The sequence below is a fragment of the Talpa occidentalis genome, unplaced genomic scaffold (assembly GCF_014898055.3).
Source record: "Talpa occidentalis isolate TD23 unplaced genomic scaffold, MPIMG_talOcc4v2.1 talOcc4.16, whole genome shotgun sequence".
NCBI lineage: Eukaryota > Metazoa > Chordata > Mammalia > Eulipotyphla > Talpidae > Talpa > Talpa occidentalis.
Window position 1 is genome coordinate 14,031,978 of NW_023601653.1, and position 19,887 is coordinate 14,051,864.

The 19,887-nt window shown below is 34.2% G+C and overlaps 1 protein-coding gene across 1 annotated transcript in view; it reads left to right on the forward strand.

Moving 5' to 3' along the window:
* Positions 1-19,887, forward strand: part of BLTP3B (bridge-like lipid transfer protein family member 3B) — a 56,683-nt gene that overhangs the window by 13,529 nt on the left and 23,267 nt on the right. The window contains exons 2-8 of the mRNA XM_037513804.2: positions 7,439-7,601; positions 9,095-9,133; positions 10,281-10,372; positions 14,205-14,394; positions 15,333-15,473; positions 16,383-16,553; positions 17,928-18,108. Of these exons, the coding sequence (XP_037369701.1) occupies positions 7,439-7,601; positions 9,095-9,133; positions 10,281-10,372; positions 14,205-14,394; positions 15,333-15,473; positions 16,383-16,553; positions 17,928-18,108 (977 nt within the window). The remainder of the gene's footprint in view (positions 1-7,438; positions 7,602-9,094; positions 9,134-10,280; positions 10,373-14,204; positions 14,395-15,332; positions 15,474-16,382; positions 16,554-17,927; positions 18,109-19,887) is intronic.

Here is a 19,887-nt window from a genome sequence, read left to right on the forward strand (position 1 = left end):
CTTTGGCTATTCAGGTCTTTTGTGATTTCATACAAATTTCAGCAATAATTTTTCCTATTTTTTTGAAGAATGCCATTGAGATTTTTATTGGAATTGCATTTACTCTGTTTGCGTTGGGTGGAATGGCCATTTTGATAATATTGATTCTTTGATAACATGAGTAGGGAATTTCTTTCCATTTCTTTGTATCTTCTTTTTCTTTTTAACATTTTATCATTTTCCTTGTATAGGTCTTTCACCTCCTTTGTTTGGTTTATTACCAGGTATTCAGTTTTTTGGGGGGGATACTATTGTAAATGGGATGGCTTTCTTAATTTCTTCCTTTAGGCTGATAGCATACAAGAAGGCTACTGATTTTTGTATATTGATTTTGTAACCTGCTATTTTACTGAAGTGGTTTATTGTTTTAATTAGTTTTTCTATGGATTTTTTTTAGGGTTCTCTATATTACCAAAGTATTTTTTATGAAGTGTAACTTCATATATATTTCTCTTACAGTTTTTGCTTATTTTGTTAAGTTAAAGGAAAACTTTGTCAAGCTCGCCATCACCAAGACTTTCTTATATTTTCTTACAGAAGTTTTATAGTTTCTGTTATTAAATTGCACTCTGTAATCCATTTTGTTAATTTTTTGTTTATGGTGTGATGTGAGAGTCAACAGTCTTCCTTTTCCCTTTTTTTCCTTGTATGTGGCTGTACATTTTCTCTAACACCATTTATTGAAAACATTTTTTTCTTACTGAATTGTTGTTACTCTTTGCTGAAAATCATCTGTTTCTGGACTCTGTTTGCTCTATTGATTATTGCTTTATCTTTACACCAGTGTCAAGCCATCTTAATTACTATCATTGTTTAATATCTTGAAATTGGGTAGTACAAGTCTTTCAATTCTGTTCATCCTTTTCAATATTATTTTGATATTCCCAGTCTTGCATTTTTATAAGAATCAGCTTATTTCTGCCAAAAACTTGCTGGGTGTTTGGGTTCTATAAATCTATTTTGGTAGAAGTGACATTTTAACAATATTAAGTCTTTTGATCTACTGACATGTCTTATTTCTGTATTTATGTCCTCTTTGATTTCTCTATGCAATGTTTTATAGTTTTCAGTGTATATAGGTCTTACATATTTTTTTTTTTGTCACATTTATCTCTGAAAAAGGCCTGTTTGTTACACTTATCACATACTGTCAACTAGCCATTCCAAAATGGAACCCATTTTTTCTGCCTTATAAGACTTTAACTTGATGAAACAAATTAAAATAAAAACAAACTCGGCCTCCCCGGTGGCGCTGCGGTTGAACGCTGGGTTGGGAAGCTGCCCGCAGCTTCTGCAGCACAGGTTCGATCCCCCGCTGCTCCCCGCCACCAGCGAGGGTCCCACATGGCGCGACAGACCTCTCCTGCCGCCCGCTGCTCCCCTCAGCAGTGTAATTCAGTCCTTCTGCCTGCTCTGCTCCCCGCTCTGGCTCTGGTGAATTCTCTCACCCTCCCGCGCTTCTGACTGTACCCAGTGCTCGTATGTATAAATAAATAAATAAATAAATAGACAAACAAACAAACAAACAAAAAAAACAAGAGTTCTCCTTTTAAAAAGAAAAATAAATAAAAACAAACCTCAAGCCCCATCATTAATAGTTACATTCTGGAAAAAGAAAAGAAAAAAGACACCAACCCCCAGATAGCAATCTGGACAGCTAAGGATGCCTTGGTCATAAGCTCATACTTAACATTCCTGTTGCCAGTACAACTAACAGCGAAATTGTCAACCATGTCTGGACTTGGCTAGCAAACACTGAACTATAGTGAAGCACTGAGCTGTAGTGAAAAGGTGTAGGGAGATGGCAGAGAATCCAGTTTTCAGTTTCTGCTTATTTATTGCTAGCATATCCATGGAAACACAACTGCTATTTTTATTGTGATTGTGATGACTTTTTGTTTTTGAGTGAAATTAACATATAATAAAATGTGTATAAATATGACATACATGATATGCAGCTCAATGATTTTTAATAAGATTTTAAAATTTAGAATAGTTTTAGATTTTTTTAGGAAAGTTTTAATGATATTGCAGAGTTTTCATATACCCCACATTGTTTCCTCTCTAATCTACAACTTATATTTATCATCGCCACTATTAATGAACTAATATTTATAAATTACTTATAAATATTTATCGCCCATATTTTATTCTTTGTTTTTTTTAACCTATGTCCTGTTTTTGTTCAAGGCTCTCATTGCCATATACCCTATTAAGTATAGACATTATGTCTCGTTAGGCTCCTCTGGAATGTGAAACTTTCTTAGACAACATGTCTTATCATTGTTGTGTTGACTTTGATAGCCTGGCAGATGTAATGTTTGTTAGGCTCACCACTGAAATTGGAGAAGTTACTCTTTTCTCCACTTTCCTAGTGAACATCTTTCTTTCAAAGATTTTTTTTTAGTGTTTTATTTATTTATTTTTATGTAGAAGAACTGGGGTGTTGGCCAGATGTGCAGGGGGGGTGTGAGAGGGATTCACCAGAGAGAGTGGGGAGCAGAACAGGCAATTAGTGTACACTTTTAAGTAAAGAGTTCAGTCCCCAGCCAGGGAGCTGACCCACATGGTGCACAGACATCTCCTGTTTTACCTGCTGCTCCCCTCAGCAGTGTATTTCAGTATCTACCCATTCTGCTCCCCACTCTGTCTCAGGTGAATCCTCTCACCCTCCCCGCCCCACCCAGACGTCTGTCCTACACCCTAGTTCTTGTATGCATAAACAAATAAAAATAAATCTTTAAAAATAAATGAAGGAAGTGTTCTGTGTAGCCCACCAAAGTGAGGACTTAGGCTCCACCTCCCTAGGGTTGGAATAGCTGCATGAGTTATTTGGAATCTGCATGGGAAGTTTTTCTATTCTGTCCCAGTTATTTATTTATTCAGTTATATTGTATATCTCTGTATATTCATGTCTGTTTACTTTGTATTTTGGTTTCAAATCCCGTATTTATTGTGTGGCTTACAGTGTTCTAGCCTTGTCATGTGGAGTCCTTTCGTTTGATATGTCTTTGATTGGTTTCATTTTTTATACTGGACTTGTATCCTGCAACCTTATGAAACTCATTTATTAGTTTTAATAGCTTATTTGAGGATTCTTCGGGGTTTTCTATAGAGATGATTGTGTTATCTGAGAGAGAAAAAAAAAAAGTTTTGCTTCTTTTCCAAAGTCAATGCCTTTTATTTCTTTTTCTCTCTGTGTTGTGTTAGCTAGAACCTCCAGTACAATGTTGAAGAGAAGTGATGAGGGCAGACATTCTTGCCTTTTCCCTGTCTTAGGAAAAACATTTCAGTCTTTTGTCAGAAAATGTGATTTTAGCTGTAGGGTTTTTGTAAATGACCTTTATCATTTTGGGAATATTCTCTCCTGTTCCTAATGTTTTTTGAGAGTTATTTTTCCAAGCATACTGTTGAATTGTTTCAGATGCTTTTTTCACACATCTTTTGGGATCATTGTGTATTTTGCTTTTAAAAAGGTGAATTATATTAGTTTGTTTTTGGTTGTAATTTCCTGAAATTAGCTCTTAGTCATGATGTATTATACTTACATACTGTTTGTTAAACTGGGTCATGGCTTATGAAATTAGTGTAGTATGCTGTGATCATTTTTAAAAAACAAACTAGTATAGAAAGTATCAGATTAACTATCACTTTGTGAAATTTTTGTTTTACTTGTTTGTGCGTCTGTATACTACATTTAATGTAAAGTATATTTCTTGAACTAATTCATTTCAAAAGTTTTGATAATAACTAATTCACTTTTTGAGCCTGAAGATAATGAGGCATAGAGTAGAGCAGGAAAGAAGCTATCCCTGAGGAGAGGGGGCAGAATTAAAGGGGGTATATCTGAGATGAAGTAATGGTATTGGGAAAAGGAGATAATGAGGAAATAAGGGTTTCTGTTAAAAAAAAAAAAACTCATTATTTTTTGGATTTGGTTAGAGGGAACTTTGGCTGTATGATGAAGTCTATGGACTGTGAAAGCATTAATTAGTTGCAGATTAATAACTTAATGTTCCTCGCCAAAGGACTTGGCAGTCTATCAGATTTTGAGACATCTCTCCAAGTACATGCTCGCTCTTCAAGAACATCCTCCCTCATATAAAGTTAACATGTTGTCCTAAAGGATTTCTCTTTTCTAGAAGTATTACTTTGAATAAAATCAAGCAGAAGCTATTAAATTTGCTTACACAAAAATACTGGTTCTTGTATTATCTGTACTCAATTATTAGTTTACTCAAGAGTTTGCATTGGGCCTAACTAGGGAGAATAAAATAGTGGTATGAAGAATTTTTTGTGGTACCTCTAAGTTCTAAAATGTTGGATAGATATTTCTTGATCATACTCTATTTATTTATTTATTTATACAAGAACAGGGGTGTAGGCCAGAGGTGCAGGGGGTAAAAGCCTTCACCAGAGATGCAGTGGGGAGCAGAACAAGCAGAACAGGCAGAGCTACTGAAATACATTGCTGAGGGGGAGCAGTGGATGAGACAGGAGAGGTTTGCTGTCCCATGTGGGTTAACTCCCTGGCTGGGGATGAAACTCATGCTGAGTAGTGAATGCTGATAACTTCATAGTGCTGAGGCTTAACCCATAAAGCAAGTACTGTTATAATCCCCATTTTATAGGTAAGGAAACTGAGCCATAGAGAGATTAAGTATAAGTAATAGTGTAATTTTTCTTCTTGCAGAGCTGGAATTCTTCACTTTTCTTGTATTTATGCTGTGTTTCCTGAGCAAAATTATGAACAGTTGATTATAGGGACTTGCTCTTTTTGTTTTGATGTAAATGTTTATTTATTATAGTTCTTTGCATATAATTTAGACTAATAATTTCATATTGCTTATAAAATATGTAATTTAAATGACCGTTCTTTCCAATTGCCTGGAAATTTTATTCCTATTAGTTGGCTATTTTTGTTGTTAATACTAGAAAATATGTTATGTATAATTAAGATTTTGGATAAAATGGAAGTCTCTTTTAATACTTTAAGTGTGTTTTTAAATTGTTACATTGTTAAAATATGAACTTAGCCAATAAATTATATATTCACATTTAAATTTTTTTCATGATACTAATGTTAGAAATAAAAGACACATGTAGACTTTTAAAATGAACCTCTTTGTATACCATAATGTACATAACAATGAAATATTAATGTGGGTTCTGAACTTTAAAAATAAAATCAGTGAGAGTAATGCCATTTTTATCTAATTATGTGGTATGATTTTCTACTGTGCTATTATGACTTTGACATATCCAGGTCAATCACTTTTCTCTTTTATACTTTTTTTTGAGTTTTTTGTTAACATACCTACTTTGGTTTTATATAGATTTCATGCTTCCATCTTCACCAAATAAAAGTCCAGCTCAAAACGTTCATTTAACTTTTTAGAGTTTATAAATTAACCTATAGTGAGCGAAAATGGTTTGTTTTATTTCAGATAACAATTTGTTCTCTTTATGAACATACCCAATATCATAACTTAATGAATTATAATATTTAGTAGAGTAATACAATTTCCTGGGACCTTCAAATGGAAATTTAATCCAAACTGCCTGCAGCAATACTTGGAAGAAGCATAGGTAGACACCTAACTTCTTTGCCTAATACTTTGTGAATATTCTTCTTTTTGTTTAGTATGTACTTAGTGAAAGTCTTTTTATCAGTCCGAGACAGATATGGCTGAAGAACCATTCTCTGTTTCTGTTTTTGAAAGAGGCATAAAATTATATTAATTAATGGCTGGAAAAAACTGTACAAACTGAAATATAAATAAAACCCTAAAATGAATAATAGAAATAATTTGATGTATATACTACTTACTATATATAAGAAGCCAACTTTCTAATTGCTGAAGATGTGGCAGCTTTCTATTTAAAATATTTTAATAGATGGGTAGCATTAATGTAAGATATTTTCAAGAGTAACTTAATAGAGCTTTACTATTTTAGAGTTCTATTTGGATAAGCATGTACTTTTTGATACTGCTCCAGTTAAAATTACAATCAGCGCATTTATAACTTAATCAAAAGGGGGTGGGGGAAAAAAAACTCTTAATGTGTATTATTTTCTAGCAGATACTTTGTATTTTACTGTATTTAATCCTCAGTAAAATCTTTTGATGTGGGTATTACTTTCCCCATTTTGCAGATGAGCAAATTGAGCATCAGAGACGTAATGTAGTAAGGGACCAAAGTAGAATTCAGAGTTAAAGGCCTTTCCTCTTAAAGATGTGTCACTTTGGTAAAATTAAATTGGAGATAGAATTTCTTATGAATGATATATACTTTAATCTGTGACACTGGGCAAGTAAGTTAAAATTTCTTACTGTGTTTACTCACCTTAAGAAATGGGGGAAAGAGGGCCTCCCTGGTGGCGCAGCGGTTGAGCGCTGGGTTGCGAAGCTGCCCGCGGCCTCTGTGGCGCCGGTTCGATCCCCGGCTGCTCCCCGGCCACCAGAGGAGGGTCCCACATGGCACGCAGACCTCTCCTGCCGCCCGCTGCTCCCCTCAGCAGTGTACTTCGGTCCTTCTGCCTGCTCTGCTCCCTGCTCTGGCTCTGGTGAATTCTCTCACCCTCCCGCGCTTCTGACTGTACCCAGTGCATGTAAAAACAAAAAAAACAAAAAACAAAAAAAACAAACAAACAAACAAATAAAATAAATAAATAAAAACATGCCTCTATAAAAAAAAAAAATTAAAAAAAAAAAAAAAAGAAATGGGGGAAAGAATAGTATTGACCCCAATGGGTTATCATGGGAATTAACTGTGGAAGTAATGCATGCATGCAAAGAACCTGGCACATAGTGAACATTGGGAAATGTTCACTATTGTTGTAACTATTGTTATTTCCATTATTTGTTTCAATGGCTTAAGAACCTTCATTTTTAAGTCAGAGAGAATCTGAATTTTTTAATTGGAATTCAGGGTCCAATTTCCTTTGTAACTTTGGCACTTTTATTAAACATGTACACTGTAGTAAACTCTTATAGAGAGGATGAATGCTATTTGTATAACTAATTCAGAGTTGTGAATAATGGCATTTTTAAGAATCTCACATGAAAAATGCCCAAATCAGCTATTCAGTAGGGTTGCGTAATACCCTTCCTCAGAGCCCTTGTAGGACAAGGAATATATCCAGTAAGTGCTCACTAACATCATTCTCAATAGCTTCTTGGAAACTAACTTTAACAGAAACTATATATAAGGAAACCAGATCCTTGATTAAAGTTGTTTTGTTCAGTGTCAACATTACAACAAATGAACTAAATGATGTCCGAGGACCAGCTCTACTGTGCTTTATCTTGGAATGATTCCTGGTTGTAGTGCAATGATTTCTAATGGAGTATAGTAACTGGCACTAAAATAAATGTCAATGTGTGCTTTCTTCCAGATTTACCAAAAATTTATCTCCTGACAAGATAAATCTAAGTACCCTTAAGGGAGAAGGTGAACTGAAAAATTTGGAGTTGGATGAAGAGGTGCTTCAGAATATGTTGGATTTGCCGACATGGCTAGCTATCAACAAAGTTTTTTGTAATAAAGCATCTATTAGGGTAAGAATTTGATATTTGTGCAAGGCATTTTCTATTTTCATTTTTAATTTCAGCTCCATCTTATAAAATATTTTTAGATCTACAAGGAGGCTTTTTCATTAACATAATGCAAAAAGAAAAATATTTTTGTCCAAATGATTATCTAAAAGTATGCCTTATGAATTTAGTTGAAGTCATATACTAATCTTGAGTATCTAATCTTAGTAAGATTAGATTTTAATTTTTGTTTAAATTTTATTTTAACTTTTAAACAAAATTATTGATACCTTATAATAAAATAATTGGTTAGATTTGGCACATAGCCAATGATACTTTTTCGTTGGATTTCTTGTCAAATGGAATACTTTAAATTTGTAGTGGGTAAATACTTTATTTATGAAGATGTAGAGATTGATAAATTGGGGCCTCCCCAGTGGTTCAGTGGTTGAGTGCTGGGCTACGAAGCTGCCCGCAGCCTCTGCAGTGCTGGTTTGATCCCTGGCCACTGGTGAGGGTCCCACATGGCGCGCAGACCCCTCCTGCTGCGCCTGCTACTCCCCTCAGCAATGTGTTTCGTCAGTCTGCCTGTTCTGCCTGCTCTGGCTCTGGTGAATTCTCTCACCCTCCAGCGCTTCTGACTGTACCCAGTGCTTGTATAAATAAATAAATAAATCTTTAAAAAAAAAAAAATCTGAAATTTTTATTCAAAAAGATGGCTGAGAAAATATAACTAGTATTTTCTTATATAAGTTAGGTACATTGCATCTGATTTTATTTTATTTATTTTTTCAAAGATTTTTATTTATTTATTTATTTTTTGAAGATTTATTTATTTATTATTTATACAAGCACTGGGTACAGTCAGAAGCGCGGGAGGGCAAGAATTCACTAGAGCCAGAGCGGGGAGCAGAGCAGGCAGAAGGACCAAAGTACACTGCTGAGGGGAGCAGCGGGCGGCAGGAGAGGCCTACGCGCCATGCGGGACCCTCCTCCTGTGGCCGCGGAGCAGTCGGGAATCGAACCAGCGTTGCCGAGGCTGCGGGCAGCTTCGCAACCCAGCGCTCAACCGCTGCGCCATCGGGGAGGCCCTTTATTTATTTACTTACACAAGAAACGGGGTATAGGCCAGATGCGCGGGAGAGTGAGAGGATTCACCAGAGACAGAGTGGGGAACAGAACAGGCAGATCAACTGAAATACGCTGCTAAGGGGAGCAGCAGGCTAGACAGGAGAGGTCTGCCTCACTGGCTGGTCGGGATCGAACCAGCGCTGCAGAGGCTGCGGACAGATTCACAGCGCTGCGCTCAACCACCTGCGCCACCAGGGGAGGCCCGCATCTGATTTTAGAAGTATGAAGGAATTATAGTCAGTTTATTACTTTGTAATTTAAGAAAAAGGGCATGTGATAAAATTTGGTATGTCTCTCACCATAATAAGAGAGCATCTGTGTTGATAAGTATTTTACTTTTTTTTTTTAAATGATTCTTTTTAAAGAAAAAAAAATTTTTGTTGTAGATTCCATGGACAAAACTGAAAACACATCCCATCTGTTTGGTGAGTTCTAAGTTGCCTCAGAATTAAACTTTATATATGCATGTGATCTGACTACTCTGTTAATATTAATCTCTTGTTTTATAGAAAAATACTACCTCTAATTAGCTTTCATTTTATTTTAGTGAGGTTTGGTTTTTCAATACTTAAGTGAAAAGTTGGAACTTTAAAATGGAAAGATCTTTAAGGTGTGTCAGGTCTGGAATATTATGATTTAGTTGGTATATTTTATTATATCATATAGCTCTTTATTGATACACTGTGAGATTCTTTTTTTAAACAATATTTTATCTAAAATTTCTCTCTTTCTGCTTCACTAATGTAGCAAATTAAATAATATGCTCTCTAATATACTTTGCTTTTTAAGAAAAATTGAAGAAAAATTGATCACTTGTTTATTGATTCATTCATTACACAAATATTTCTTGAATTTCTACTCTGTGCTTTGTATTTTTATGCAGGAGACTCCAATGAGCAAGAATAGAAATAAAAGATAGTTTCAGATAATAATTAGAATAAATCACTGGAGTTGTATTAGTAAAAAGAACATACATACTTTTTTTTTTTGTGGGACCCTCGCCGGCAGCCGGGGAACGAACCGGTGCTGCAGAGGCTGAGGGCAGCCTCGCAGCCCAGCACTCAACTGCTGTGCCACCAGGGGAGGCCCCATTTTTCATTTTAAAAGTGTTTATTTTTTCACATGTTAGTAACTAAATGTCTTATATTGTAGATCTTAAATAGGGATGAGCTTTTAGGCATTGTTCAATCCTATTCAATAATATATAATGTAATTTATTGATAATATAACATATTTTAGGATTGTAGATTACATTTTTTGTAAAATCTGATGATCTCAGCGGTATAGGGCTACTTGTAGATTTTTTGTTTCTTTTTGTATCTTGTACTCTGGAAATACACCCAGCTTTTCCACCAGATAATAAGTAAATTGATAAAGACTGAGATACATTATTCCCTTTTGATATTTGTCTTTTTAGACCTTTAGAAAGATACTTGAAATAACTCTGCTCACTTACTATTTACTTTGCTACTAAAGAAATAGAAACAAAAACCAGAAAATAGTCTTAAGTAATATTTTCATAACTTGCATTGAAAATATCTGTTATTTACATTTCAAATATATCTTTATTAGTCCTTGGATAAAGTAATAATGGAAATGAGTACATGTGAAGAACCACGAGCACCTAATGGTCCATCGCCAATTGCAACTGCTTCCGGACAAAGGTAAGCCATTTCCATTAATCTATATGGCTTGCAAAGGGAGAACTTTTATAGTCAGTACTGTTATGTGCAGTAATTATACATAAAATAAAATCCCCTTACCTCATACCTTTCTCATCAAATATTTTACATCTTAAGTATATCTGTTTCAAGAGTGGCAGATTAACTTTTAGTGTCTTTTATTCATCTTGTTTTCTTTGCTACTAAATAGTAATGATCAACCAAAGACAGAGCAGTAGCAGAAAATGGAAGCAGAAGAGCTTAGGTATTCTATAAGTCAGATAGTCTTTTAGTCTTTGAATAATTTCCCTGCATATAGTTTATTCTATGCATCGTTGAAACTTTTAGGACTCTTAAGAGTTAAGTTGATGCCTTAGAAAGTTACGCACCTCAAAATAAAGCTCTAAAACTGATTAAATATAAAACATTCACCCTTTACACAGATTAGATTTAGTAGATAGATAAAAATCAGACTCTAATAAAGTAGAAGCAGGGAAACAATTCCTAAAACCTATTTAAGAGGTTAGAATAGTAGCAACACCTGAAGGGTCTTACCTCTAAAATATAAACAACATTGTAAATCAATGTTACTTTTAAAAAAATAATAAATCTATGGCCATATTTGCAAAAAGAATTCACATTTAAACAAAAAAGATCTTTTAAAAATTGCCTATTTTTACATTCATTAAAGTTGGGTCTCGTGTGCTATACATTATTTTCACAAGGCAGGATTTCTGTACTATTTTTTTATGAACAGTTTATATTTGGTCTCAGATGGCAGTGTTGGAGAAAGAGCTTTCATATTAACTTCTTTGTATTTTATGCATCTTTCAGCAATTTGGCATTTTAAAGTTTAGATTTGATAGACTAGAATGGAGCAATTTGTCTTTAAATTGAGTAGAGTAAGAAAGTACTGGAGCAAAAATAGAGATGTTTGTAAGATTATTGAAAGAGGAAAAGTAGAGAAATTGATATTAATGACTTTTTAATTAGATGAGGCAGAAATGAATTATTTTGTCAGTGTGTATTAAGTGTAGTTGATGGTGTTCTTCCCAGTTCGTGTTTTCATAATGCCAATAAGCTTTATAATTACAACTTTGTAATGCTGATGATAATCCATAATTTTTGACCTATGTTAGGATGGTTAATTTATTTCATTGTTTTCCAGACCTGCTTCATTATAGCTATCAGTTAGGTTTCTTATTAAATCTATTCTCTGCTGTTTCTTTTAAATCATCATTCATTAGGTCTAGAATGGGTATCAAAAACATAATAGATGTTTTTAACAATTCTTTATAGTCATGCAACTTAGGGAAACATAGATCTGCTTGATTTTGTTTCTAGCTAAGAGATTAAAATAGAGAGAAATTGATAATTAACATGCTGGCTCCTACTTTGCAGAACCTGTAAGTACAGGTTAATGGCTTAGTAAACATTGTAAATTTAGAAATTTAATTTTGTTGCTGCAATTTTGTTGCATGAAGGAGATAAACATCTATGTAAAGATTAATCAAACTCTTAACAGATATATTTGTAAACTGGAATTTCACCTAATTTATGATGGATGACATAACCAGAAAAACATAGACCTTGGTCATTGCTGCAGACTTCACCCTTCTGATGATAGGGCCTTCAATACAACTGTAACATTTTTTCAAATAGATTAGAACAGTTGGGGTTGTATATTCCAAAGGGTATTTGAACAGAGTTATTATAGAATTATTCGTTACAACTCCAGGGCTATGTCTAAGTGAACAACATTTGTCCTTAGTAGTAAAGCAGCCCTTCCATGGGATACTGATTAATTTCTCCTCTTCAGTTTTTAGTTTTCTAAACCTAAAGTAGATGGTCACCTCCTTTTATAACAAATTATCACAGGCAAACCAAGGAATATATAAATTATAGCACATACATCATTTCATTTAAGGACCACAGAAACCTTTTGAAAAAGGTATTATTTTCATTTTACACATGATGAAACTGAGACTCAGTTTAATAATATCAATAATATCAATAATATACTATTATAATACTATTATAGACTATAAATATGTTATTTTATAAAGTATTAATGAGTCAAGTGATCAGCTGTTTGGTATATATGCATTATTTCATTAAATTCTCATACAACCTACAAAGCTATTAACTGAATTGAAAGGTAAGTCATCCAGAGCTTAGAAAGTTGAAGTAATTTTCATATTATTAATATAGTAAATCAAGAAGTGTGGCAACAGGAATAGGGGAGGGATATGCTAGATGAATAAAGATGATGGATTTTACTTTCATATGTGTTAACTTTGAAATATGTGATTGGCAGCTAGGTGGAGATATCTTGTGGACATTTGAATTTTACAGTCTGAAGTTCCAGCAAGAGATCTGTATAGAGACATGGATTTAAGAATTGTCACATTTGCAATATTGTTCAGTTGGCCATGCTTTCACCATCCCTCCTGCAAAATATACTGATAATCCATACCAGTGTACTTTACTACTCGTTTCTCTTGAAATGTGACCTATGCTTTTCTCTGTGCCTTTGATTATGCTTTTCCCTTTTCTAAGGTTTCCCTTCCTTATGTGGAAAACTCATCTTTTCTAGCTGTATTTCTCCCTACTTATTATAAGCATTTTCTTTTTTAGCAAGTCTGCTACTGATTTTATTTTGGAACACTTAATTACAAACTATGTAGTTGTTAGAGTATATATATTTCTTCCCCTCCTCAGTAACTTGCAAGGCCTGTAATGCCACAACTGTATTTTGGTTTTGTTTATGTCCTATATTTGTTCATATAATGAATGCTCAGTAAATATCTGATGAGCTTTTTTTGACCTTGCTCTTAAATAAGAGATTATGTTTCAGTTGGATTCTGTAGCTTCTTTGTGTCAAGAATTACTTACTTTATAGATAGATGCCAATTGTCTGACCTAATGCTTTTTGAGAACGGGCAGATTTATTTATTTTTTAAAGATTTATTTATACATACAAGAGCTGGGGTACAGGCCAGAGATGCGGGGTGTGAGAGGATTCACCAGAGACAGAGTGGGAACAGAACAGGAAGACTGACTGAAGTAAACTGCTGAGGGGAGCAGCGGGCAGGACAGGAGAGGTCTGCTGCGCCATGTGGATTGCTCCCTGGCAGGGATTGAACTCATGCTGCAGAGGCTAGGGATTGCTTCATAGTGCAGTATTTAACCCCTTGCGCCACCAGGGAGGCCCCGAGAATGGGCAAATTTATTTATTTATTTATTTTTTTTTAATAATGCTTTTTCTTTTCTTTTCTTTTTTTTTTTTTTTTAAGATTCATTTATTTATTTATTTATACAAGCACTGGGTACAGTCAGAAGCGCGGGAGGGTGAGAGAATTCACCAGAGCCAGAGCAGGGAGCAGAACAGGCAGAAGGACTGAAGTACACTGCTGAGGGGAGCAGCGGGCGGCAGGAGAGGTCTGCACGCCATGTGGGACCCTCCTCTGGTGGCCGGGGAGCAGCTGGGGATCGAACCGGTGCTGCAGAGGCTGCGGGCAGCCTCGCAACCCAGCGCTCAACCACTGCGCCACCGGGGAGGCCCGAGAATGGGCAAATTTAGATAGTGATTATAATAACTTAATTTAGGGAGTAACCTCCAATTTAAAATCTTATTATTTTGAGAAGAACATATTTATGACTTACATGTAACCAGTTTATATTATCGTTTTAACAAAAATTTGTTTTTTTAAATAAAATGAACAATAGTATGGCAATTTAGATACTTGTGTGTGGTATTAATAGCTAAGTTTTTCTCTTTTCATGATTTTTATGGTCTTAGTACATTATATTTTGGTTTGTTTTGTTTTTCCAGTGAATATGGCTTTGCTGAAAAAGTAGTTGAGGGAATTACTGTTTCTGTGAGTTCCATCGTGATTCGCATTGGAGCAAAAGCCTTTAACGCGTCCTTTGAACTTTCCCAGCTTCGGATCTATAGTGTAAATACAAAGTGGGAACATGGAGACTTAAGATTTACACGAATTCAGGATCCACAGAGAGGGGAGGTAAAGAATTTTTTCTTTGTTTCAAAAATATTTTATTTCTAACAAAATAGGATGTTTAACGTTAATACTTCTTAATGCTATCTTGAGTCACATACTACTAAATTTATTGTTTTGACATTTTTTCTTAATTTAATTATAGAATATTTCAATGTATTTTTATTATAATAAATCTCTCAATTTATAGAGTTGATAAGTCCTATTGTAAATACTCAGGTAGTTGGGATTTAAGTTTAAATTTGTAAAACTAAAATGTTATTTAAATTCTTTTGGGTACATTATTCAAATCCTCTTTTTTAATTTTCTATTAATTAATTTTCTAAAAAATTTTTTTACATCATTGTTCATTTTTAAACAATATTTGCTCCTCCCTACCCCCTCAGGTGTAGTCCCCATAGTTTCCTTCCCCAATGCACCCGTGTACCATCACCTCAGTCCCCTATGCTTCTCCCTCCCTCCCTCTGATTCCTCTCCCTCCTCCCCTGCAGGATGTCTCTGATTTGTAATTGTCCATTTTTGCTTTGTTGTGTTTTGTACTGTTATTTGTTTTTTTACACTGATGTCTTACTTGGTTCCCCTATATTCTTGCTATAAGTGAAACCATCCGATATTTTTCTTCTTCCTTCTGACTTATTTCACTGAGCATAATTCCTTCTAGCTCCTTCCACGTTGCTGCGAATGGCATGAGTTTATCTTTTTTTGATTGCTGATTATTCAAATCCTCTTTTTACTTTATATTTACAACTTGACAGATGATAAGTAGAATTATGAAGATGAATGAGTGAATTTGTTGGAGTTACACAGTTTTAGAAAGTAAAAGTATGGTGAATATATCTAGAATGTGATGAAAATTAGTGAAGGGTACATTTTTTATTCCAAAACACATTTTTCTCATTCTGTTTTGCATGAGTAGGTAAAGCTAATCTCTGTCTTCTCCTTAGGTTTTGACATTTAAAGAAATAAATTGGCAGATGATTCGAATAGAGGCAGATGCTACCACAAGTTCACATCTCGAAATTATGTGTGCTCCTGTACGACTAATAACCAACCAATCAAAAATCAGAGTTACACTTAAAAGACGAGTAAGTCAAATAGTGTTACCTATTTGATTTATGTGCTACTATTTGAATTGATAAGAAATTCTAAGTAAATTTTAGCTGAAATATTGACTTAGTAAAGCAATCCAAAATTAAAGGAAATATGGTGCTGAGGCATTATTTAAGAAATCTGTAGTAATAACATTTTTCTGTTTGTTAGATTTTAGATTTTTAGTTTTTGTAAATTGAATATACTTCTCAGTTGTCAAATACTCATTAAACATAAAATATCTAATAATTTCATTGCTCTTACTGAATCTTGCTCAGGAGTGGTTAAACAGCAAAGCCTCCAATTTTCATCAGCCAAAATTGCTGGCTTTAGAAGGTTATCAAGGTGTGACTAGTAAGTGAAGATGACTGCTTGGAGATTCAGAAGTTGAGAGTTCCCTATGAATTGTGATAAAATTTATTGAGGGAGCAACGACTTTTAAAACCATGATTCAAAGAAAATCTCCACAATCCCTTTTGTATCACCGTACCCAAATAGCAGTACTAAATTGGAAAAAATTTTTCAAAGTGTGACAATTAATACAAATACTCTGAAATATAAAAAGTAATGAAAATTACCATTTGGTTAATTTTAATGCCCTGCTCTCTAAAATTAGCTGAATTAAAATATGGCTTATTGGCTGTAAATATGAAATTACTTAAATATGTGTAGCTGTGTAATTTGTACTTGTTAAGGTATAGGAATTTTTTAGCCTTTTTTTCCTGCTGCATTTTTAATACTTGGAGATACTCATTCTACATTATGAGAACACAGTAAATATTTGGTGAGTGAAAGAAAGATCCTTATTTAATTCCATTCAAAAATTTTAGACTTTTTTTTTAAATGCAAGTGCATTTTAAGCTTTATTTCTTGGTTTAATTTTATAAATCTTTTTTTCCCGGCAGTTAAAGGACTGCAATGTCATAGCAACTAAATTAGTTCTGATGTTGGATGACTTATTATGGGTTTTAACGAATTCCCAGTTGAAGGCTATGGTACAATATGCAAAGTCTCTTAGCGAAGCTATAGAAAAATCCACAGAACAAAGAAAGAGTATGGCTCCTGAACCATCACAGGTATGCTATTAATTAATGGGGAGGAACTTGCATTACTTGTAAATGGTTTAAAAATCAGGGCAATGGCTAGTTGTTGTCCTTATGTGAAATAGATTGTGTATGACCTGGAATCCAAGAATCTTCTTTATCTCCATATCTTGCTATGCAGTTTTGTATACATATACACACATACATAGCTCCAAATTAGGTACTATATCAAAAGAAACATATGAAAACATTTTAAATGTATGTCTTTCTAGATAGTAACTACTTTGGTGCTCTGTAGGAGGTACTTTAGCTACTGGTGACATAAAAATATTTGCTATTAATACCTCTCTTCAGGAAGTTAAAACAATACAATGTTAAAATTTGTAAAGTAAGGCTAACAGGAAGAAAGCTGGGTAATTTTAGTCAAGGAGGGAATGTAATAATTAAAATAATGCAACAAAATTGAAGACATTGAATTGCTGAATTTTTTAATAAAACTGTTAGTTATCGCATGGCAGGGGAAAACACAGTGTAATGAGTTACTTCTGGAACATTTTCTTTTTCTTTTAAAGATTCATTTTTATTTGTTTGTGCATACAAGAACAGGGATATAGGCCAGAGATGTGGAGGGTGAGAGGATTCACCAGAGACAGAGTAGGGAGCAGAGCAGGCAGATCTACTGAAATACACTGCTCAAGGGAGCAGCAGGTGAGACAGGAGAGGTCTACTGTGCCTTGTGGGTCAGCTCCCTGGCTGGGAATGGAACTCCTGCTGCAATGGCTGCTAATAGCTTGATAGCACTGAGACTTAAGTCCTGCACCACCAGGGAGGCCCTCTTTAATAATATTTTTTTAAGATTAATTTATTTATACGTACAAGAACTGGAGTGTAGGCCAGAGGTGTGGGGGGTGAGACAGCAGGCAAGATAGGAGAGGACTGCTGCACCATGTGGGTTAGTTCCCTGGCTGGGGATCTAACTCATGCTGCAGTGGCTGCCAATAGCTTGATAGCTTGATAGTGCTAAGACTTAACCCCTTGCATCACCAGGAAGGCCCTTCTCTTTAAAAATTTTAATAAAAGGAACATTCAAATAAGCTGCCTTTAAATAATTGACACATATATTTTATAAAACAAGTAGAACTATAAATATGTAATATAACTATAGAGATATTTACCAAAATATTTTGGATTCATATTCAAATTGTGTATAGTTTTCTAATTTTTTTAGATTTTAGTTTTATTCCTATGTAATGCAGAAAGTATTTTAGGTTATATCTGAGTTATCAATACAAGAAAAAATACTTTAGCTTACTTTTCATGAGTTTATTACTAAAAATATTTACATTTTGTTGTGTGTGTAGTTTTACATATTAACTTGCAGTGATAACACAGTTTTGAATCTTTTAGACCTCTACAGTAACCCCATCTACCCAGCAAGTGAAGACACCACAGACTTCAAATGTTCCTGACCTAAATGATGCAATTGTGAAACTGTTCAATGACTTCGATGTTAAAGAAACCTCTCATCATTTAGTGATTTCTCATTTAGATCTACACATATGTGATGATATTCATGCTAAAGAAAAAGGTAATGAAGCTGTGTATTTCAGACTGTTTGGTTTTTCTAAATGCTGTAAAACTTTATTAAATGTAATATATAGGCTGTACTATAAGATGACTGGTCATAACTTTATCATTTACATGAGAAATATAGATGAAAGATGTAAGTATAAGCATAATCTTTGGTATAAAAATTTATTTTTGCTTTAGTAGCATTTCTCACAATTAATTTTTAGGAATCTTTGCATTAGTAAATTTAGATTTGAAATAATTAAAGTCTAGATAGATGACATCTTTAGAGGATGATTAAATCTTGGGTTTACTGCCTGTGAAATGAACTTTTTCATAATTTTAGAATTGTCCATAAGTTAAATTTTAGTCCATGCTCAAGTGTTTTTAGCATGGTGGTTTACTACATTTTTCTTATCCCAGGTACATGTAAGCACACCTGTGTGACTGTTTTACATTTCTTGTGCCTCCTGTATTCCTAGTCTTCCCAAAATTTGGTCAGGAAGCAAAATTCTAGTTATGGAAGTTTTTTTCTTTTCTCTTAGCCTTTGTTTCTCTTACTTTGCTTATTTGGTAGACATAGATAATTGGTGTAAGCAGGAATGTGCCCTTGATCACTCTGAAAATCTGTGCTTCCTTACGTAGGTGCTGGGAATTTTTGTTTCCCAGAAAGTGTCTCTGCCCATGAGTGTTGGGAGGGCTCAGTGAGGCCTAGGACAGTGGTTCTCAGACTTTGGGGAATGTAAAAATCAAACTGAGGATCTCTTAAAAACAGAACTACCTGATCTACATACCTCAGAACTGAGTCATAATCTGTATCTATGAAAATTGTTCTGGATTTTTAAAACTGAGAGTGAATGTTGATACCAATGCCAATGTTAGGAGTAGAAGTTACCCTGCCTTCATCAGACAAGGCAGTCAAATACTAACTACCAGATAATAGGGTGGAGCAGAAAAGGCGAAGATTTAGAGAGTGGAGAGACATTTGTTGTCTTTGCTTTTGTCTGCCTTTGTGTTATTTAGCTTATAGTTAGCTACTAAAGCTGTAGTGTTTTGAAAACAAAACCCAAAGAAGTTAAAGCAAAGCAAAATAATAAAATGAAAGGTCAAGTTTAAGTAACAAACAAAGAACAAAGTGTACATTCCTTACTCTTTATATTTCCTCGAAGAATAATCCGAATGATGCTATTTAAAGGGAATACCCCTCCATCATAATACCATCTTCATAGAACACATCAATAATCAGTCTATTCTAAAAATGAGAAAGATCTGAATGTTCGATAAATTGATATATTAAATTAATATAGAGTGTGTGCATAGTTGTACCTTAAGCATTTTCCTTTTTGTTGAGTTGTTCGTGCTGTTTTACAATTTGATTTTTATGTTGCAATAACACTGACTAATGATATACTTTTGATCTTAATATAGCTGTGTGATCTTGGACAACTAACCTAATAGACTCAATTTCTTCTTAGTAAGAGACTAGATGATACAATATAGTGTTTAACATTTCCTCCTTTCAGTATGCTTATTGGATATATGACCTTGGCCTATTTATTTAACCTCTTTGTGTCTCAATTTCCTTATCTATCTCATACCTAAAGTATTTAAAACAATGCTTCATGTGTGTTAGGGCTGTAAATATAAAAGTTCTGCTATTGATGTATCCTTACCTTTTAGCATAGGACCATGCAGATGACAGGAACTCCGTAAATACTTAATAAACTGAACTGACTTCCCTAAAATCTTTAATGATTACAGAGAGAGTGACTGTATCACTATGTGGACCTCAAGTATG